This window comes from Rutilus rutilus, assembly GCF_951802725.1.
Source record: "Rutilus rutilus genome assembly, chromosome: 16".
Taxonomy (NCBI): Eukaryota; Metazoa; Chordata; class Actinopteri; order Cypriniformes; family Leuciscidae; genus Rutilus; species Rutilus rutilus.
The window spans coordinates 37776186-37799645 of NC_140224.1; the positions used below are offsets into that span (position 1 = coordinate 37776186).

General features: G+C 45.5%; 1 protein-coding gene across 1 annotated transcript in view; it reads left to right on the top strand.

Moving 5' to 3' along the window:
* Positions 1-9616: 9616 nt before the first annotated feature.
* Positions 9617-23460, top strand: part of LOC311305816 (inactive carboxypeptidase-like protein X2) — a 16079-nt gene continuing 2235 nt past the window's right edge. The window contains exons 1-12 of the mRNA XM_084433732.1: positions 9617-10043; positions 12462-12542; positions 14292-14401; positions 15376-15515; positions 16857-16941; positions 17051-17201; positions 18868-18956; positions 19093-19216; positions 19304-19500; positions 21693-21872; positions 22297-22591; positions 22669-22808. Of these exons, the coding sequence (XP_084289858.1) occupies positions 9863-10043; positions 12462-12542; positions 14292-14401; positions 15376-15515; positions 16857-16941; positions 17051-17201; positions 18868-18956; positions 19093-19216; positions 19304-19500; positions 21693-21872; positions 22297-22591; positions 22669-22808 (1773 nt within the window). The 5' untranslated portion in view covers positions 9617-9862. The remainder of the gene's footprint in view (positions 10044-12461; positions 12543-14291; positions 14402-15375; positions 15516-16856; positions 16942-17050; positions 17202-18867; positions 18957-19092; positions 19217-19303; positions 19501-21692; positions 21873-22296; positions 22592-22668; positions 22809-23460) is intronic.

The following is a 23460-nucleotide window of genomic DNA, read 5'->3' on the forward strand; positions in this document are numbered from 1 at the left end:
TACTGTCTATGGCTGTAGCCCTATATACTGTCTATGGCTGTAGCCCTATATACTGTCTATGGCTGTAGCCCTATATACTGTCTATGGTTGTAGCCCTATATACTGTCTATGGCTGTAGCCCTATATACTGTCTATGGCTGTAGCCCTATATACTGTCTATGGCTGTAGCCCTATATACTGTCTATGGCTGTAGCCCTATATACTGTCTATGGTTGTAGCCCTATATACTGTCTATGGTTGTAGCCCTATATACTGTCTATGGCTGTAGCCCTATATACTGTCTATGGCTGTAGCCCTATATACTGTCTATGGTTGTAGCCCTATATACTGTCTATGGCTGTAGCCCTATATACTGTCTATGGTTGTAGCCCTATATACTGTCTATGGTTGTAGCCCTATATACTGTCTATGGCTGTAGCCCTATATACTGTCTATGGTTGTAGCCCTATATACTGTCTATGGCTGTAGCCCTATATACTGTCTATGGCTGTAGCCCTATATACTGTCTATGGCTGTAGCCCTATATACTGTCTATGGCTGTAGCCCTATATACTGTCTATGGCTGTAGCCCTATATACTGTCTATGGCTGTAGCCCTATATACTGTCTATGGTTGTAGCCCTATATACTGTCTATGGCTGTAGCCCTATATACTGTCTATGGTTGTAGCCCTATATACTGTCTATGGTTGTAGCCCTATATACTGTCTATGGCTGTAGCCCTATATACTGTCTATGGTTGTAGCCCTATATACTGTCTATGGCTGTAGCCCTATATACTGTCTATGGTTGTAGCCCTATATACTGTCTATATACTGTCTATGGTTGTAGCCCTATATACTGTCTATGGCTGTAGCCCTATATACTGTCTATGGCTGTAGCCCTATATACTGTCTATGGCTGTAGCCCTATATACTGTCTATGGCTGTAGCCCTATATACTGTCTATGGCTGTAGCCCTATATACTGTCTATGGCTGTAGCCCTATATACTGTCTATGGCTGTAGCCCTATATACTGTCTATGGCTGTAGCCCTATATACTGTCTATGGCTGTAGCCCTATATACTGTCTATATACTGTCTATGGTTGTAGCCCTATATACTGTCTATGGCTGTAGCCCTATATACTGTCTATGGCTGTAGCCCTATATACTGTCTATGGCTGTAGCCCTATATACTGTCTATATACTGTCTATGGCTGTAGCCCTATATACTGTCTATGGCTGTAGCCCTATATACTGTCTATATACTGTCTATGGCTGTAGCCCTATATACTGTCTATGGCTGTAGCCCTATATACTGTCTATATACTGTCTATGGCTGTAGCCCTATATACTGTCTATGGCTGTAGCCCTATATACTGTCTATGGCTGTAGCCCTATATACTGTCTATGGCTATAGCCCTATATTCTGTCTATGGCTGTAGCCCTATATACTGTCTATGGCTGTAGCCCTATATACTGTCTATATACTGTCTATGGTTGTAGCCCTATATACTGTCTATATACTGTCTATGGTTGTAGCCCTATATACTGTCTATATACTGTCTATGGTTGTAGCCCTATATACTGTCTATGGTTGTAGCCCTATATACTGTCTATGGCTGTAGCCCTATATACTGTCTATGGTTGTAGCCCTATATACTGTCTATGGCTGTAGCCCTATATACTGTCTATGGTTGTAGCCCTATATACTGTCTATGGCTGTAGCCCTATATACTGTCTATGGTTGTAGCCCTATATACTGTCTATATACTGTCTATGGTTGTAGCCCTATATACTGTCTATATACTGTCTATGGTTGTAGCCCTATATACTGTCTATATACTGTCTATGGCTGTAGCCTATGCCCCAGTGTTGGCCTGCTTCACCACCTCTGCAGGAGCTCGTATCTGAAGCAGAGTTCAATCCGTTCATTGCGTCCGTCACGTGACAAATGAACGAAAGACTCGGAAAGTAATTATTTATGTTTCCTGTAAATTATTTTTGACTGCATTATAATGATTTCTTAATTCAGAATATGATAAAGACTGCGTAGGTGGATGTGTCCGGGGAATTTGGCTGTTAAAAGTATAACATTTAAAGCCCCTTAAATTAACGAAATGACTCGAAAAAAGATTCGTTCATTTTAATGAACGAGATCGAACAAACGAGTGAGTAAAATGATCTGAACTTCCCATCACTCACAGGGTGCCATCAGTGCCAGTCTGTTCCTGGTGTCAGTCTTGTTTCGGCCAATAACTGAAGAGGTTCGCTCAGCATCCGCATTTGACTGTGGCCGACTCAACACAATCTGGCCAACCTTTGATCATCTTATTGATCATCACACAAAATGGGGGAAAAAGTTTTTGCACTTTAAAAAAAGCAAATATGTTTTTCACAATTTTAATCACATTTCCTGCATTTCCATCCCTTTAGGGACTATGGTGATACAACATCCAGGAAATAATTAAGGTGATGATAATGATAAACTCTGCCAAAAAGAATATAGTAGGCTACTAAACTATGTATAAGAAAAATATGTCTTACTTTCTTTATTGTTTAATAGGGGCCAATTGCCAAGACTTGAGAGAATCATTTTATAAAGTCAAAAATGTTCACCATTAATGTTTTGTGTGCAAATAAAATTTAAATAATGTGAGACTCAATTTCCACTGTAATATAGAAACAACATAAAGACAGTATATTTCAAACAATTGTTTAATGCCTTTTTTTATGAATGAAGGCCAGTATCACTGTAGCTACTGATGTCTCCATGAAAATGATTTTTTTACTTTTGAAAATTATAACAACTTTTAATGTAAGTGAACTTAAAACTTTCCTCACATAAACCCAAAAATAAATGTAATATTTACATGTGCCCTTCCTGTCTAACACTTATGAAATATACAGAAATTGAATTAGGTTATCAAACAGTCCGCACTGCATAAATTATTAATTAAATTAGATTAATCCTTATTAAAGCTGCAAGCGTTCTTTAGTCGAGAGCAGTGAGTGATTTCCTCTGTTCCCTCTGTTCTTTGGTTAACTTTACTGACTACAGAATTAGTGGCTGCTGTCACTTTAAAATCTGCAGCTGCTGACAGGCTCTCACGCATCTCATTTTCTCATTTACTCTTGCTCATTTAAGACTTTATGTAACTAATTTAAGACTGCTTATTGTTATGAGGATACTCGACAAAACTGACATTTTGGCATGTGTTATTGTTCGTTCAAGCGCGAAAGAGAACTGCCCAGCAAACCTGATTCTGACGCGCTGTCTGTGCGCTCCATACTGGCGCGAGTCTTTCTGTGCGTTGTGTGTGTGTGTGTGTGTGTGTGTGTGTGTGAGTGTGTGCGTCAGGACATTCACAGACAGCGCGATACCTGCTCATTACAACTTTCAGTGAGGTATTTTTAGTGTGTTCCTGGACGCGGCTGCGCGCATTGACGCAGGCAGGCGCGTGTCCTGCTCGGTCCTGCTCCTCTTTGGCATGACGGCGTGCGGTTAAAAAATCATAACAAACTAATTTGAAAGTGGGGGGGAGACAAACGGGATTTCGAAAGAGTGTCCCCCCTGTCCACATAGGAAATTACGCCCGTGAGTGAAAGGCACACCATTTTATTATCTGCTTACCTTGATTGTCATCCAAACTTTCAAACGCGCATCAGTGGCTCCGACTCCGAACCTGTGCTCTGAACTCTCTCTGAACTTCTCACACGCAACTCACGTATCAGGTTTCAGCGAATCAACGATCAGAGAATACTGCAGTGAGAACGTTGTAGGCAGATGTTACAGCTGTGGGCCTTAAACTCCTCTCCTGTCATTAATACGCTGTGGTCTAGTCATCGACAGAAAATGAACAGATTGAGAGGGGAGAAAAATGGCTTTTGGCGTGACATTTCTTGTGTGCGTGAGAGCGTGAGATTGATGCTGAAAGCGTGAGTGTCACGCCAGATGCGTGAGAGTTGGCAACCCTGGTGCCACTGAGGCATTTCTCAGAACATCTGCTTTTGAATAAAGAGTGATGATTTATGTATCAGATCTCTTGATTTTCAGTCAGAGAAAATCCGGATTCGCTGTCAGATCCTGAGCTCTTCCTGTGGGAAACTCCCAGATCTCCTCTGAACGGCTCCTGTGCTTTAATGAAGACTCATAAATATGTTCTGGAGGTTTGTGGTGTTCGATGGTCGTAGCTCAAGCTCTAACGCTGAGGCCTCTGGGTAACAAACGCTCGGTGTTTTATTATCTTGGCCTGGCGGAGACGTTCTGTTATTGCAGAGAGCGTGGGTTTGTGTCCGCTCTGATTTACTGTGCGTTCGGTTCCCGTGTGGCTTTATCCTGGGAACCAAAGAAAAACCTTTCTTTTTAGGTTTGATTTTTTACAACCGTAAAATATCATTCTCAGATTGTTCTGGGAAGCAGAAAACGATATTGATATCCTTCCAGTGAATATTTCTGAGACTTCGAGAGTTTTTGTTATTGTTCTGTCGTCATGGAGACAGATGCTCAGGGGCCAGCTGCATAAACGCAATCATTACTGTTAAAAACTCAGAGGATATAATCAGGCTTCCTTTTTGCTCTCATATTAAACTAATCTTAAATCTGAGTTTTTATGCAACTGACCTGAAGAAAAATATGAACTAACTTCTGCAATTATTCCAGCGAACAGGATAAAAAGTTATCTGGTCTTTAATAACACACACAAAATCACAGTCATGGAATGTTTTTCTGAAACTTTTCAGTTAGACGTTAATATTTTTTAAATGTTAAATGTGTCTGCGCAGATCCGTCTGTGTGTGTCTGTGTGTCTGCGCAGATCCGTCTGTGTGTGTCTGTGTCTGCGCAGATCCGTCTGTGTGTGTCTGTGTCTGCGCAGATCTGTCTGTGTGTGTCTGTGTCTGCGCAGATCCGTCTGTGTGTGTCTGTGTGTCTGCGCAGATCCGTCTGTGTGTGTCTGTGTCTGCGCAGATCCGTCTGTGTGTGTCTGTGTCTGCGCAGATCTGTCTGTGTGTGTCTGTGTGTCTGCGCAGATCCGTCTGTGTGTGTCTGTGTGTCTGCGCAGATCCGTCTGTGTGTGTCTGTGTGTCTGCGCAGATCCGTCTGTGTGTGTCTGTGCAGATCCGTCTGTGTGTGTCTGTGTGTCTGCGCAGATCCGTCTGTGTGTGTCTGTGTGTCTGCGCAGATCCGTCTGTGTGTGTCTGCGCAGATCCGTCTGTGTGTGTCTGTGTGTGTCTGTGTCTGCGCAGATCCGTCTGTGTGTGTCTGTGTGTCTGCGCAGATCCGTCTGTGTGTGTCTGTGTGTCTGCGCAGATCCGTCTGTGTGTGTCTGCGCAGATCCGTCTGTGTGTGTCTGCGCAGATCCGTCTGTGTGTGTCTGCGCAGATCCGTCTGTGTGTGTCTGCGCAGATCCGTCTGTGTGTGTCTGTGTCTGCGCAGATCCGTCTGTGTGTGTCTGTGTGTCTGTGCAGATCCGTCTGTGTGTGTCTGTGTCTGCGCAGATCCGTCTGTGTGTGTCTGCGCAGATCCGTCTGTGTGTGTCTGTGTCTGCGCAGATCCGTCTGTGTGTGTCTGTGTCTGCGCAGATCCGTCTGTGTGTGTCTGTGTCTGCGCAGATCCGTCTGTGTGTGTCTGTGTGTCTGCGCAGATCCGTCTGTGTGTGTCTGTGTCTGCGCAGATCCGTCTGTGTGTGTCTGTGTCTGCGCAGATCCGTCTGTGTGTGTCTGTGTCTGCGCAGATCCGTCTGTGTGTGTCTGTGTGTCTGCGCAGATCCGTCTGTGTGTGTCTGTGTCTGCGCAGATCCGTCTGTGTGTGTCTGTGTGTCTGCGCAGATCCGTCTGTGTGTGTCTGTGTCTGCGCAGATCCCTCTGTGTGTGTCTGTGTGTCTGCGCAGATCCGTCTGTGTGTGTCTGCGCAGATCCGTCTGTGTGTGTCTGTGTGTCTGCGCAGATCCGTCTGTGTGTGTCTGCGCAGATCCGTCTGTGTGTGTCTGTGTCTGCGCAGATCCGTCTGTGTGTGTCTGTGTCTGCGCAGATCCGTCTGTGTGTGTCTGTGTCTGCGCAGATCCGTCTGTGTGTGTCTGTGTCTGCGCAGATCCGTCTGTGTGTGTCTGTGTCTGCGCAGATCCGTCTGTGTGTGTCTGTGTCTGCGCAGATCCGTCTGTGTGTGTCTGTGTGTCTGCGCAGATCCGTCTGTGTGTGTCTGTGTCTGCGCAGATCCGTCTGTGTGTGTCTGTGTGTCTGCGCAGATCCGTCTGTGTGTGTCTGTGTCTGTGCAGATCCGTCTGTGTGTGTCTGTGTGTCTGCGCAGATCCGTCTGTGTGTGTCTGTGTCTGTGCAGATCCGTCTGTGTGTGTCTGTGTCTGCGCAGATCCGTCTGTGTGTGTCTGTGTCTGCGCAGATCCGTCTGTGTGTGTCTGTGTCTGCGCAGATCCGTCTGTGTGTGTCTGTGTGTCTGCGCAGATCCGTCTGTGTGTGTCTGTGTCTGTGCAGATCCGTCTGTGTGTGTCTGTGTGTCTGCGCAGATCCGTCTGTGTGTGTCTGTGTGTCTGCGCAGATCCGTCTGTGTGTGTCTGTGTCTGCACAGATCCGTCTGTGTGTCTCTGTGTGTCTGCGCAGATCCGTCTGTGTGTGTCTGTGTGTCTGCGCAGATCCGTCTGTGTGTGTCTGTGTGTCTGCACAGATCCGTCTGTGTGTCTCTGTGTCTGCGCAGATCCGTCTGTGTGTGTCTGCACAGATCCGTCTGTGTGTGTCTGTGTCTGTGCAGATCCGTCTGTGTGTGTCTGTGTCTGCGCAGATCCGTCTGTGTGTGTCTGTGTGTCTGCGCAGATCCGTCTGTGTGTGTCTGTGTCTGTGCAGATCCGTCTGTGTGTGTCTGTGTGTCTGTGCAGATCCGTCTGTGTGTGTCTGTGTGTCTGCGCAGATCCGTCTGTGTGTGTCTGTGTGTCTGCGCAGATCCGTCTGTGTGTGTCTGTGTCTGCACAGATCCGTCTGTGTGTCTCTGTGTCTGCGCAGATCCGTCTGTGTGTGTCTGCACAGATCCGTCTGTGTGTCTCTGTGTCTGCGCAGATCCGTCTGTGTGTGTCTGTGCAGATCCGTCTGTGTGTCTGTGCAGATCTGTCTGTGTGTGTCTGTGTCTGCTGGATCTGGAGCTTCGCCGGCCTCATTCTGATCATCTGCTTCATGTTACTCTGAGTCTATAACTCACATCTAACAATGTTCTTGCCATGTCCATCTCTCTCCTGCAGAAGCCATGATTCAGTGCTGAATGACTGACATCAGTGATGAGGTGCATCGTTGTGCTTCAGAGGTCAGAGGTCATGTCGTTGTGCCTTCAGAGGTCGTGTTGTGCCTTCAGAGGTCAGAGGTCATGTCGTTGTGTCTTGAGAGGTTGTGTCGTTGTGCCGTCAGAGGTCGTGTCGTTGTGCGGTCAGAGGTCGTGTCGTTGTGTCTTCAGAGGTCAGAGGTTGTGTCGTTGTGTCGTCAGAGGTCAGAGGTCAGAGGTTGTGTCGTTGTGTCTTCAGAGGTCAGAGGTCGTGTTGTTGTGCCATCAAAGGTCAGAGGTCGTGTCGTTGTACATTCAGAGGTCAGAGGTCGTGTCGTTGTGCCGTCAGAGGTCGCTTCGTTGTACATTCAGAGGTCAGAGGTTGTGTCGTTGTACATTCAGAGGTCAGAGGTCGTGTCGTTGTGCCGTCAGAGGTCGTGTCGTTGTACATTCAGAGGTCAGAGGTCGTGTCGTTGTGTCTTCAGAGGTCAGAGGTCGTGTCGTTGTACATTCAGAGGTCAGAGGTTGTGTCATTGTGCCGTCAGAGGTCGTGTCGTTGTACATTCAGAGGTCAGAGGTCGTGTCGTTGTGCCGTCAGAGGTCGTGTCGTTGTACATTCAGAGGTCAGAGGTCGTGTCGTTGTGTCTTCAGAGGTCAGAGGTCGTGTCGTTGTACATTCAGAGGTCAGAGGTTGTGTCGTTGTGTCTTCAGAGGTCAGAGGTCATGTCGTTGTACATTCAGAGGTCAGAGATCGTGTCATTGTCTTTAGAGGTCGTGTCGTTGTGCATTCATAGGTCAGAGGTCGTGTCGTTGTGTCTTCAGAGGTCAGAGGTCGTGTCGTTGTGTCTTCAGAGGTCGTGTCGTTGTGTCTTCAGAGGTCGTGTCGTTGTACAGTCAGAGGTCGTGTCGTTGTGCCTTCAAAAGTCAGAGGTCTTGTCATTTGGACCGTGAGCAGCGAGCGCTTCAGACGAGGTAAAGCACAGGAACCACACGTTCAGTCTTAGTTCTGCGTCAGACATGCTTCATCTACACTGCTTTTCTTTGTTTCAGTGTTTGTTGTGTTCTTGTAGGGTAGAACGTGAGTTTGCAGGGGATTGTGGGAAGCCTTCCCTGGAGGAAGAACGCAGGCTTGCAGAAGCGTCTCCTGACCCTGACCTGTCAATGATGACCGGCTCGTGATTCTGTCAGATGAGCTTCACACGCGACTGAAGATTGTTGGTTTTGGACGCTCGTCAGAGACTCTGGGTTATTGAAGGGGATGAAATATTTAACAGCTGATTAAAACTCTAATATCATCTGGCCTGGTTTTGCACGGACAGATGTTTCCCTGAGGCGGATCATGGTTTGGTCTGAAGAATGTGTGAGGATTTCAGGAAGCGTCTCAGATTCATCCCATCAATCCAGTGAAAACACGCTTTAATTTGCACAAACTGCAAGATCTCTCAAGAGCAGATCTCTGAAACTCACAGCAAACTCTCCATATCGACTAAACCTGCATGCTGTCCTTATTCAGGAATCTAAGGTTAACAGATTTATTGATTAACCATAGTGTAAAGTGTTAGTGATAGTTACACAATCTTTTTATTGTGGTTTGTTATTGTGAGTTTCAGATGTGAGGAAGTGAAGCTCGTAATGAGACGCGGCAGTGAATCAGTGAATCACGTCTGAACGGATCAGAGTCACTGAACTGAAGCTTCACAGCAGACGCTCATTATTACAGACCTTCACACACACACACACACACACACACACACACACACACACACACACAAACACACACACACACACACACACACACACACACACACACACACACACACACACACACACACACACACAGAGCGTCACTAATGTGTTAATCACATCCAGGTCCGGGCAGGTCTGAGTATCACAAACTGAACACGTGTGTGTGTGTGTGTGTGTGTGTGTGTGTGTGTGTGTGTGTGTGTGTGTGTGTGTGTGTGTGTGTGTGTGTGTGTGTGTGTGTTTGTGTGTGTGTGTGAGAGAGAGAGAGTGCGGTGTGTGTGTGTGTGTGTGTGTGTGTGTGTGTGTGTGTGTGTGTGTGTGTGTGTGTGTGTGATGGGTTGGTTTAGGGGTCAGGTTAGTGTGTGTGTGTGTGTGTGAGTAAGTGTGTGTGTGTGTGTGTGTGAGAGAGAGAGAGAGTGCGGGAGTGTGTGTGTGTGTGTGTGTGTGTGTGTGTGAGTAAGTGTGTGTGTGTGTGTGTGTGTGTGTGTGTGTGTGTGTGTGTGTGCGTTTGCATCCATCAGTATGAGTTCATCTCAGTTCTCTCTCTTGTGTGGTTATGGGATGGTAATGAGGTCAGGGAAGCTCCGCCCAGTGGGAGGAGTCACAGTAACACATCAATCAGCTCTGGATCAGAGGATCCGACTCTTTCCCTGCAGATCCTGCTTTTCCTGCATTATGCTCCTGTTTTTACAGGACATCAACAAAAAACACCTGGAACCAGAGCCAAGACATCACAGTCTCTCTCTCTCTCTCTCTCTCTTTCTTTCTCTCTCTCTCTCTCTCTGTCTTTCTGTCTCTGTCTCACACACACACAGCAGAAGTTTTCCCTGAAACGAGGACAGAGTGAGTTAAAGGGTCCGGGATTGGATCGGATCAGATGATGTGGTTTCGGACTCTCCTGCTGCTGGGATTCCTGCTGGGCGTGTGTTATGGATATTCCTCTGAGGATGAGGATTATTACATGCAGGAACTTCTGAGTCGGGAACATTACCAGCGGATCCCGGAGAACGGAGAGACTCCCGGACAGGGAATCGGGAAGGAGAGCAGATCCACATCAGGTAAAGCCTGAACATGTGCAAACCTGTGTGCTTGTGTTTCAGAATCCATCACACACCGATTCAGCCGTCTAACATCATTGGTCTCCAGTGATCAGTTTTACTGGAGCTTTAACTGTGTGAAACATTCATAGATCTTGGAAAGTGTGACAGTGGGACAAAATATATTTCTGACAGCAGATGCTGATTGATCTTCATTAGGAACACTAAGAAAGAAAAGAAAGAAAGAAAGAAAGACTCACTGTGTCGATTATTAAGAAAGAAAGAAAGAAAGAAAGAAAGAAAGAAAGAAAGACTCTGTGTCGATTATTAAGAAAGAAAGAAAGAAAGAAAGAAAGAAAGAAAGAAAGAAAGACTCTGTGTCGATTATTAAGAAAGAAAGAAAGACTCTCCGTGTCGATTATTAAGAAAGAAAGAGAGAAAGAAAGAAAGAAAGACTCACTGTGTCGATTATTAAGAAAGAAAGAAAGAAAGAAAGAAAGACTCTCCATGTCGATTATTAAGAAAGAAAGAAAGAAAGAAAGAAAGACTCTCCGTGTCGATTATTAAGAAAGAAAGAGAAAGAAAGAAAGACTCACTGTGTCGATTATTAAGAAAGAAAGAAAGAAAGAAAGAAAGAAAGACTCTCCGTGTCGATTATTAAGAAAGAAAGAAAGAAAGACTCTCCGTGTCGATTATTAAGAAAGAAAGAAAGAAAGACTCACTGTGTCGATTATTAAGAAAGAAAGAAAGAAAGAAAGACTCTCCGTGTCGATTATTAAGAAAGAAAGAAAGAAAGAAAGAAAGACTCTCCGTGTCGATTATTAAGAAAGAAAGAAAGACTCACTGTGTCGATTATTAAGAAAGAAAGAAAGAAAGAAAGACTCACTGTGTCGATTATTAAGAAAGAAAGAAAGAAAGAAAGAAAGAAAGACTCTCCGTGTCGATTATTAAGAAAGAAAGACTCTCCGTGTCGATTATTAAGAAAGAAAGAGAGAAAGAAAGAAAGACTCACTGTGTCGATTATTAAGAAAGAAAGAAAGAAAAAAAGAAAGACTCTCCGTGTCGATTATTAAGAAAGAAAGAAAGACTCTCCGTGTCGATTATTAAGAAAGAAAGAAAGAAAGACTCACTGTGTCGATTATTAAGAAAGAAAGAAAGAAAGAAAGAAAGAAAGACTCTCCGTGTCGATTATTAAGAAAGAAAGAAAGACTCTCCGTGTCGATTATTAAGAAAGAAAGAAAGACTCTCCGTGTCGATTATTAAGAAAGAAAGAAAGACTCTCCGTGTCGATTATTAAGAAAGAAAGAGAGAAAGAAAGAAAGACTCACTGTCGATTATTAAGAAAGAAAGAAAGAAAGAAAGACTCTCCGTGTCGATTATTAAGAAAGAAAGAAAGAAAGACTCTCCGTGTCGATTATTAAGAAAGAAAGAAAGACTCACTGTGTCGATTATTAAGAAAGAAAGAAAGAAAGAAAGACTCTCCGTGTCGATTATTAAGAAAGAAAGAAAGAAAGACTCTCCGTGTCGATTATTAAGAAAGAAAGAAAGAAAGAAAGACTCTCCGTGTCGATTATTAAGAAAGAAAGAAAGACTCACTGTGTCGATTAAGAAAGAAAGAAAGAAAGAAAGAAAGACTCTCCGTGTCGATTATTAAAAAAGAAAGAAAGACTGTGTCGATTATTAAGAAAGAAAGACTCTCCGTGTCGATTATTAAGAAAGAAAGAAAGAAAGAAAGAAAGACTCTCCGTGTCGATTATTAAGAAAGAAAGAAAGACTCACTGTGTCGATTAAGAAAGAAAGAAAGCAAGAAAGACTCTCCGTGTCGATTATTAAGAAAGAAAGAAAGACTGTGTCGATTATTAAGAAAGAAAGAAAGACTCTCCGTGTCGATTATTAAGAAAGAAAGAAAGACTGTGTCGATTATTAAGAAAGAAAGACTCTCCATGTCGATTATTAAGAAAGAAAGAAAGAAAGAAAGACTGTGTCGATTATTAAGAAAGAAAGAAAGACTCTCCATGTCGATTATTAAGAGAGAGAGAGAGAGACAGACTCTCGGTGTCGGTTATAAAGAGAGAGAGAGAGAGAGAGACAGACTCTCTGTGCCGATTATTAAGAAAGAAAGAAAGAAAGAAAGAAAGACTCTCTGTGCCGATTATTAAGAAAGAAAGAAAGAAAGAAAGACTCTCGGTGTCGGTTATTAAGAAAGAGAGAGAGAGACAGACTCTCGGTGTCGATCATCCCATGGCACATCTGAACACTGGCAGCGTTGGGAGAATCCGAGTGTTTCCATGTGGGATGTGTTTATCCTGACTCGACCTCACACACATGGAAGCCTTCAGCTGCTCTTCTGCTCAACACATTGACTGAAGTTTACAGCTTTCATCAGTTCCTCTCACGGCTGATGGTCCAGATCCTCCTTCTGCTGCGTGTCGTTCACAGTGAAACCTGGACCCAGAAAGAGTGAGAAGAACAAGAAAGCGGTGAAAGCGGCCGATGGCGTCAGTGACGGTTCGCGAGTCGGTGAGTCGATTCACTCAGCAAACCAACATGATTAGTGTGAGACTCTTTAACTGGAAGCTTCCAGCTCCTCCAAGCCTCCGTCAGTGGGTTTTGCCCTCAGACTTTGAAAGATTCAGTTTGGAGTTAGAATGAAACCTGATCTTTTCTTAAAATCTTGGAGTCCATTTTTAGATTATTTTAAGGAGACGAGCTCTGGATAAAACATCATTTTTTCTTCTTCTTTTTCTCTGGTTCATTTAGTTGTTTATATGTACAGTCAAACCAACATTTATTCAGACACCTTCAACATTTCTCACATTATCACAGTTTATTCGCTATAGTTTAGAAAATGGTAATAAATATGAGCAGAACTCAGTTGATATTTGACTGGTTTTGTCCGTCCTTCTGTTAGACTGTCTCACACATGAATTATGTTGAATATCTGTCAGCTGTTAAATGTAACTACACAATTAGATAATACCAGTTTAGCTCAACCAATCACCAAGCAATGGTTCATTTAGTTCAGTCTGTGGTGTAAAAACAAGAAATACTTTATTTTAGATATATTCTCAAGATATATTCTTAATATCATATGCAGTAATTTTATCTTGAGTTTAGAATGATTATACAGAGGAACAAGACAGAAATACTGATTAATGAAGGGATTTTTAGGCGTGTGCAAGTCCTGTGCTGCTGTCATTGGTCAGTCAGTGTGATAGTCCCGCCCCAAATTCATGTCATTGGTCAGTCAGTCTGATAGTCCCGCCCCAAATTCATGTCATTGGTCAGTCAGTCTGATAGTCCCGCCCCAAATTCATGTCATTGGTCAGTCAGTCTGATAGTCCCGCCCCAAATTCATGTCATTGGTCAGTCAGTCAGATAGTCCCGCCCCACATTCATGTCATTGGTCAGTCAGTGTGATAGTCCCTCCCCAAATTCATGTCATTGGTCAGTCAGTCTGATAGTCCCACCCCAAATTCATGTCATTGGTCAGTCAGTCTGATAGTCCCGCCCCAAATTCATGTCATTGGTCAGTCAGTGTGATAGTCCCGCCCCAAATTCATGTCATTGGTCAGTCAGTGTGATAGTCCCGCACCACATTCATGTCATTGGTCTGATAGTCGCGCCACAAATTCATGTCATTGGTCAGTCAGTGTGATAGTCACGCCCCAAATTCATGTCATTGGTCAGTCAGTGTGATAGTCCCACCCCAAATTCATGTCATTGGTCAGTCAGTCTGATAGTCCCGCCCCACATTCATGTCATTGGTCAGTCAGTGTGATAGTCCCGCCCCAAATTCATGTCATTGGTCAGTCAGTCTGATAGTCACGCCCCACATTCATGTCATTGGTCAGTCAGTGTGATAGTCACGCCCCACATTCATGTCATTGGTCAGTCAGTCTGATAGTCCCGCCCCACATTCATGTCATTGGTCAGTCAGTTGACATTTTCTGACTACATTAGCAGATATTTGTTCTTGTTTTAACCCGGTTGTGTTCCAGTCATGTTGACCCAGAGAGGGTTTTATGCTACTTAATACTGTCACATTGGACTCAAACTTAATGACTTTGGTCACACAGGTTATAACAACCTCCCAAAAAAATGTTTATCATTTTTGTGCTTTTTGGGTCTGGCCATTCATTCACACGACAGCAGTGTTTGGAGCTCGAGAACACAAACTTTGAAACAGGATCCAAGGTGCAAGTTTTGAAAGATCATTATTGCGTGTTTAAATAAAGGTAGATCTCCAATTCTTCTCTTCTCTGACAGACTGTCCTCCGCTGGGTCTGGAGACGCTGAAGATTGATGACTTTCAGCTCCACGCGTCCAGCATGAGACACTACGGTCTGGGGCCGCACAGGGGCCGACTGAACATCCAGGTGTGTGTGTGTGTGTGTGTGTGTGTGAGAAATGTTGCCAGTGTTTCTGCTCTTCGTCTGTTGTTACTCAGATCTCAGACTCGTTCAGCCCAATCTTTGCCTCATCTGGATCCACTTTGCACAGAATTTGCTCTTTGTTTTCCGCTGCTCTTGATGAAAACAGAACGACAACCTAAAGCAGGAATGATCAGCTGGAAACTTCAGAGCGACAGCCGTGTGAAACTGACCCAGTTTCTGCTGAAATCCGCTGAGTCACAGAAAGCGTTACGCAGCTGCGCTTCAGTCCAAAACATCATTATGAAGGATCATTCTGACCCGCACAACCTCAGAGGATCCTTAAAAACTTTACAAAGTGGCTTCATTCACACAAAAAGGATGGGTTAGTTTTCACTGTTGTGCTGATGATACTCAGCTCTATATTTCTTCACGCTCTGACGAAACTTGCCAATACAAGAAATTAACGGAATGCAAAGCTGATATAAAAAACTGGATGACTAGTAATTTCCTACTACTTAATTCTGACAAAAAACGTCCTCACGTAATAACCTAGAATACTGTCTAACACTTGATGGCTGCTCTGTCAAGTCTTCATCGTCGGTTAGGAACCTGGGTGTGTGTGGGTGTGTGTGTGTGTGTGTGTGTGTGTGTGTGTGGGTGTGCTGTTTGATACCAATCTTTCATTTGAAAGTCACATGTCTAGTATCTGTAAAACCACATTTTTCCATCTTAAAAATATATCTAAATTACGCCATATGCTCTCAATGACAAATGCGGAACAATTAGTCCATGCGTTCATGAGCTCAAGGCTAGATTACTGTAATGCTCTACTGGGTGGTTGCCCTGCACGCTTAATAAACAAACTACAGCTGGTTCAAAACGCAGCAGCTCGAGTTCTTACAAGAACCAGGAAGTATGACCATATTAGCCCGGTTCTGTCAACAGCTGTCTCACTGTGTGTGTGTGTGTGTGTGAAGGGTGGTCTGCTAGAGGATGACCTGTATGATGGAGGCTGGTGTGCTGGAAGGATTGACCCGCTTCAGTGGTTAGAGGTCGACGCTCGCAGACTCATGAAGTTCACCGGGGTCGTCACTCAGGGGCGGAGCTCACTCTGGTCGTGAGTACACAACTCACACTCTACACACACACACACACACACACACACACACACACACACACACATTTCTTACTGTCGTCACTCAGGGCCGGAGCTCACTCTGGTCGTGAGTACACAACACACACACACACACACACACACACACAAACACACACACACACACACACACACACACACAACTCTTACTGTCGTCACTCAGGGGCGGAGCTCACTCTGGTCGTGAGTACACAACACACACACACACACACACACACACACACACACAACTCTTACTGTCGTCACTCAGGGCCGGAGCTCACTCTGGTCGTGAGTACACAACACACACACACACGCTCTACACAACACACACACACACACAACTCTTACTGTCGTCACTCAGGGGTGGAGCTCACTCTGGTCGTGAGTACACAACACACACACACACACACAACTCTTACTGTCGTCACCCAGGGGCAGAGGTCACTCTGGTCGTGAGTACACAACTCTAACTCAACTCAAGCTCTACACAACACACACACACACACACACACACACAACTCTTACTGTCGTCACTCAGGGGCGGAGCTCACTCTGGTCGTGAGTACACAACACACGCTCTACACAACACAGTGTATCCAGTGTTTGAGTTCACAACGCCACAACTGATCCAGTGTACGAGTACACAACGCCACAACTGATCCAGTGTACGAGTACACAACGCCACAACTGATCCAGTGTAAGAGTACACAACGCCACAACTGATCCAGTGTACGAGTACACAACACCACTGATCCAGTGTACGAGTACACAACGCCACAACTGATCCAGTGTACGAGTACACAACGCCACTGATCCAGTGTAAGAGTACACAACGCCACTGATCCAGTGTAAGAGTACACAACGCCACTGATCCAGTGTAAGAGTACACAACGCCACTGATCCAGTGTAAGAGTACACAACGCAAGCTCATGGGTTCGACTCTAAGGGATAGCATGAACTGATCCAGTGAAAGCCTTTGAATGCAATGCCAAATCTGTCAAATGCATATACATAAATGTTAGATTATAATGCAGTGATCTAGTTTTGTGATGTTGTGGTGTTGCTTGTGTCTCAGAGCACACACCAATATCGTATAATATGTATCTTACTGTATAGAAATTACATAAAAATAAGTTCTGATTCAACCTACGCTCCATGTGTCATTTGAGCAGTGAGAGATTCAACGAGAAACTGAACAGATTATTGTGTTTTGCTGATGTATTGCTTGTTCTTCAGGCTTGACACTCTTCTAGCTGCACATGAGTCATGTTCTTCTCTCCAGATGTGATGCAGTGTGTGTGTGTGTGTGTGTGTGTGTTGCAGGAGTGACTGGGTGAGCTCATATAAAGTTCTGCTCAGTAATGACTCTCACAGCTGGGTGACACTGAAGAACGGCTCAAGAGATCTGGTGAGACACCGAACACACCCTTCACAACCATCAGCTGATATACACACACACACACACACACACACACACACAGCTGTAACTGTAACCCAGTGTTTCTACGCCTCAGTAGATTTTCACTGGGAATCGAGAGAAGGAGATTCCCGTCCTCAACACCTTCCCCAAACCTGTAGTCGCTCGTTACATTCGCATAAACCCTCGATCCTGGTTCCCCGGCGGCGGCATCTGTATGCGTGTGGAGATCCTGGGCTGCCCGATGCCAGGTGACACACACACTAAACACACACACACACACACACACACACTAAACACACACACACACACTGTTATGGATTACATTATCCAGTTCCATCTATTGAAGATCAGGGTCACGCCAGTATGGAGATGGGTTTGTTGAGGATCATTTGTGGATGTGTCGATGAGGCCTTCACAAGGGAGAGTCTAGTTGAAACAATCTCTGCTGACACTTCAGGGATGTGTTGTGGTCGTGTCAAGGCGCAGGTCCTCCATCTGATCTGGATACGGCCTGGATCCGGCTGACTACATCATGCGTTGTGGTCGTGTCTAGGCGCAGGTCCTCCATCTGATCTGGATCCGGCCCGGATCCGGCTGACTACATCATGCGTTGTGGTCGTGTCTAGGCGCAGGTCCTCCATCTGATCTGGATACGGCCCAGATCCGGCTGACTACATCATGCGTTGTGGTCGTGTCTAGGCGCAGGTCCTCCATCTGATCTGGATACGGCCTGGATCCGGCTGACTACATCATGGGTTGTGGTCGTGTCAAGGCGCAGGTCCACCATCTGATCTGGATACGGCCTGGATCCGGCTGACTACATCATGGGTTGTGGTCGTGTCAAGGCGCAGGTCCACCATCTGATCTGGATACGGCCTGGATCCGGCTGACTACATCATGGGTTGTGGTCGTGTCTAGGTGCAGGTCCTCCATCTGATCTGGATACGGCCTGGATCCGGCTGACTACATCATGGGTTGTGGTCGTGTCAAGGCGCAGGTCCACCATCTGATCTGGATACGGCCTGGATCCGGCTGACTACATCATGGGTTGTGGTCGTGTCTAGGTGCAGGTCCACCATCTGATCTGGATACGGCCTGGATCCGGCTGACTACATCATGGGTTGTGGTCGTGTCTAGGCGCAGGTCCACCATCTGATCTGGATACGGCCTGGATCCGGCTGACTACATCATGCGTTGTGGTCGTGTCTAGGCGCAGGTCCACCATCTGATCTGGATACGGCCTGGATCCGGCTGACTACATCATGCGTTGTGGTCGTGTCTAGGCGCAGGTCCACCATCTGATCTGGATACGGCCTGGATCCGGCTGACTACATCATGCGTTGTGGTCGTGTCTAGGCGCAGGTCCTCCATCTGATCTGGATCCGGCCCGGATCCGGCTGACTACATCATGCGTTGTGGTCGTGTCTAGGCGCAGGTCCTCCATCTGATCTGGATACGGCCCAGATCCGGCTGACTACATCATGCGTTGTGGTCGTGTCTAGGCGCAGGTCCACCATCTGATCTGGATACGGCCCAGATCCGGCTGACTACATCATGCGTTGTGGTCGTGTCTAGGCGCAGGTCCACCATCTGATCTGGATACGGCCTGGATCCGGTTAATTACAGTAAACCTCGGAATACACAGAAAGCCTAACATTAGCGTAGATGCCATTGTTCTTATGATGTAACGAGTATATCGGGGGTTATAGGAAGTCTTCTCGGTTCCGGCTGACCTAATTTATGCAGCCTAATAATAACTAAACACACACACACACACACACACACACTCACTCTCTCTCTCACACACACACACACACACACACACACTCAGCTTGAAAAAAAGTTAGTGAATCCCTGATCCAGACAAGATCAAAGCTTTAATTCTTTCTCATGTATTTTTAATGCTTCTTTCAGATCCAAACAATTATTACCGGAGAAGAAATGAAGTGACGACGACAGACAACCTGGACTTCAGACACCACAGTTATAAAGAGATGAGACAGGTGTGAGGAAGAGCAGGTCACATGCTTCTGTCATGTAATAAAACACTCTTGTTTTTCTGCATCAACACAAGAGTGTGTGTGTGTTCAGCTAATGAAGGTGGTGAATGAGAAGTGTTGTGTGTGTGTGTGTGTTCAGCTGATGAAGGTGGTGAACGAGAAGTGTCCGAACATCACGCGCATCTACAACATCGGCCGGAGCTTCAGCGGACAGAAGCTGTACGCCATCGAGATCTCGGACCGGCCTGGCGAGCACGAGCTGGGTGAGGCGCTGGACACACAGGTGACACAGGTGTGTGTGTGTGTGTGTGTGTGTGTGTGACGGGGGATCACAGCTTGTGTGTTCGCAGGTGAGCCTGAGTTCCGCTACACAGCCGGTTCCCACGGTAACGAGGTTCTGGGCCGCGAGCTGCTGCTGCTGCTCATGCAGTTCATGTGTCAGGAGTATCTGAGCGGAAACACACGCATACGCCACCTAGTGGAGGAGACACGCATTCACCTCCTGCCCTCCATCAACCCTGACGGCTACGAGAAGGCCTTTGCAGCGGTAATCACACACCGTTACATGCTTGCACTCTTCTGCTTTCATTTACAAGCAGCTGATGCTAGAATATTAATATACACTCACATTCTGAAGTCTCTTCTGCTCAACAAGAACAAACAGTAAAACAGTAATAATGTAAAATATTAGTTAAAATAAATAAAATAAAATAATAAAATTGCAAAAATAATTACAGAGACAATCATTCATGAAACATGAGATCATGTGATGACAATGTAGCAAATGACTGTCTATGTGAAATATTATTCAAATGTAAATCATCTGTTTTCTATGTGAATACAGTGGGAAGAACCAGCATTTGATACACTGCTGATTTTGCAGGTTTTCCTACTTACAAAGCATGTAGAAGTCTGTAATTTTTATCATAGGTACTCTTCAACTGTGACAGACGGAATCTAAAACAAAAATCAAGAAAATCACATTGTATGATTTTTAAATAATTAATTTGCATTTTATTGCATGACATAAGTATTTGATCACCTACCAACCAGTAAGAATTCCGGCTCTCAAAGACCTGTTAGTTTTTCTTTAAGAAGCCCTCCTGTTCTCCACTCATTACCTGTATTAACTGCACCTGTTTGAACTTGTTACCTGTATAAAAGACACCTGTCCACACACTCAATCAAACAGACTCCAACCTCTCCACAATGGCCAAGACAAGAGAGCTGTGTAAGGACATCAGGGATAAAATTGTAGACCTGCACAAGGCTGGGATGGGCTACAGGACAATAGGCAAGCAGCTTGGTGAGAAGGCAACAACTGTTGGCGCAATTATTAGAAAATGGAAGAAGTTCAAGATGATGGCCAATCTCCCTCGGTCTGGGGCACCAAGCTAGATCTCACCTCGTGGGGCATCAATGATCATGAGGAAGGTGAGGGATCAGCCCAGAACTACACGGCAGGACCTGGTCAATGACCTGAAGAGAGCTGGGATCACAGTCTCAAAGAAAACCATTAGTAACACACTACGCCGTCATGGGTTAAAATCCTGCAGCGCACGCAAGGTCCCCCAGCTCAAGCCAGCGCATGTCCAGGCCCGTCTGAAGTTTGCCAATGACCATCTGGATGATCCAGAGGAGGAATGGGAGAAGGTCATGTGGTCTGATGAGACAAAAATAGAGCTTTTTGGTCTAAACTCCACTCGCCGTGTTTGGAGGAAGAAGAAGGATGAGTGCAACCCCAAGAACACCATCCCAACCGTGAAGCATGGAGGTGGAAACATCATTCTTTGGGGATGCTTTTCTGCAAAGGGGACAGGACGACTGCACCGTATTGAGGGGAGGATGGATGGGGCCATGTATCGCAAGATCTTGGCCAACAACCTCCTTCCCTCAGTAAGAGCATTGAAGATGGGTCGTGGCTGGGTCTTCCAGCATGACAACGACCCGAAACACACAGCCAGGGCAACTAAGGAGTGGCTCCGTAAGAAGCATCTCAAGGTCCTGGAGTGGCCTAGCCAGTCTCCAGACCTGAACCTAATAGAAAATCTTTGGAGGGAGCTGAAAGTCCGTATTGCCCAGCGACAGCCCCGAAACCTGAAGGATCTGGAGAAGGTCTGTATGGAGGAGTGGGCCAGAATCCCTGCTGCAAGTGTGTGCAAACCTGGTCAAGAACTACAGGAAACGTATGATCTCTGTAATTGCAAACAAAGGTTTCTGTACCAAATATTAAGTTGTATTAAGTAATGTATCAAATACTTATGTCATGCAATAAAATTAATTACTTAAAAATCATACAATGTGATTTTCTGGATTTTTGTTTTAGATTCCGTCACTCACAGTTGAAGAGTACCTATGATAAAAATTACAGACTTCTACATGCTTTGTAAGTGGGAAAACCTGCAAAATCAGCAGTGTATCAAATACTTGTTCTCCCCACTGTATATAGTAAAGTGTAATTTATTCCTGTGATCAAAGCTGAATTTTCAGCATCATTACTCCAGTCTTCAGTGTCACATGATCCTTCAGAAATCATTCTAATATGATGATTTGATGCTCAAGAAACTTGATGCTTGATAATGATTATTATCAGTGTTGGAAACAGTTCATATTTCTGTGGAAACTGTGATACATTTTATTTTTCAGGATTCTTTGATGAATAGAAAGTTACAGTTTCTGTGTAATGTGTAATCAGTGAAATGCTGGTCTCTCTCTCTGTGTATGTGTGTGTGTGTTCAGGGCTCTGAGCTCAGCGGATGGACTCTGGGCCGCTGGAGTCAAGACGGCCTCGACATCCATCATAACTTCCCTGATCTCAACGCTGTCCTCTGGGAGGCGGAGAACCGGAACTGGGTCCCGCGCAAATTCCACAACCATCACATACCCATCCCGGATTGGTACCGCTCCGAGAACGCCAGCGTACGTTAGCATGTGTGTGTGATCAACGTTCGTCTGGAGTCACGACATGCTTCATGAGATCAGATTCTTAATCAGCTACAGATGATTGATAGTTTTATCAGATATTTCAGTTGAAAAGTCATTGGTTATTGGTCACATCTTTTTCCATAGTAAAATGTCTTTTGTTAATAATATGAACAGTCGATCAACTGCAGCTACTTGCCAAAGAAATAGACTATATTGCCAAAAGTATTGGGACACCCCTCTAAATCATTGAATTCAAGTGTTCCAATCACTTCCATGGCCACAGTTGTATAAATCAAGCACTTAGGCATGAAGACGCTTCTACACACATCTGTGAAAGAATGGGTCGCTCTCAGGAGCTCAGTGAACTCAAGCGTGTCTCTTGCTCTAAAACACTCTGACCTCTGACCCCTGACCCCAGGTGGCGGTGGAGACGCGCGCTCTGGTGTCGTGGATGGAGAAGATCCCGTTCGTGTTGGGGGGGAACCTGCAGGGCGGCGAGCTGGTGGTGTCGTTCCCGTTCGACCGCACGCGCTCCGAGAAGCTCCGGCACCCGACGCCCACGGCGGACGATCACGTGTTCCGCTGGCTAGCGTTCTCCTACGCCTCCACTCACCGGCTCATGACCCTCGCCAGCCGCAGGGTCTGCCACACACACGACTTCGCCAAGGAGGACGGCACCGTCAACGGCGCCTCGTGGCACACGGCCGCAGGAAGTGAGGTCATCGGCAGCACACCCGATCTCTGATGGTGAGGGTTGTCGGTCTCGCTAACGGTTGTTGTTTGTTAACAGGTATGAATGACTTCAGTTACCTGCACACCAACTGCTTCGAGCTCTCCATGTACGTGGGCTGCGATAAATACCCTCACGAGAGCGAACTACCGGAGGAGTGGGAGAATAACCGCGAGTCTCTGCTCGTCTTCATGGAACAGGTGATCTCACACACACACACACACACACACACACACACACACAGACATGCCTTTGAGTTACTGTGTCCTAACCAGATGCAATAAGATTCCAGCAACAAGAAGTTTGTCAGTTCACACCAAGCGGCAACCTTCCCGTCTCTCTCTCTCACTGAAGAGACTTAAACTGCAGTTCATCGACTGGCCACTAGAGACTCAATCCCATAAACCCCCATGTTAAAATGCCCAACTTTACAGCAGAAAAACACGTTTACAGTCTGGTGCTAAAAGTGGTTTTGGTCTATATCGCTAATGTTGCCCTTCATGACGACTGTGAGGGGATGAATTTTTTTGTTTAAATGATTAATTATTAAGACTTAAAGTTGTGCATAATTAAGGGCGTGGCCACTTGAGTGACAGGTGGATTGCAGCTGATGTCACTACTAGCCGTTAGCGTCACCTCAGCTAATCCGCCTCGCTGCCCAGTTTCATTTATCTGGTAGTGACGCGCGGCCAAGATGGCGACGGCCACTTTGGGCTTCAAAAACGCTCTTCAGAAACACTCCGGGTGACGTCACACACACTACGCTCATATTTTTTTACAGTCCCACTACAGTTTCCACACCCACTGTTTTAAATTAATGTATATGTGTGTGTATTGTAATATGTGTTTGTA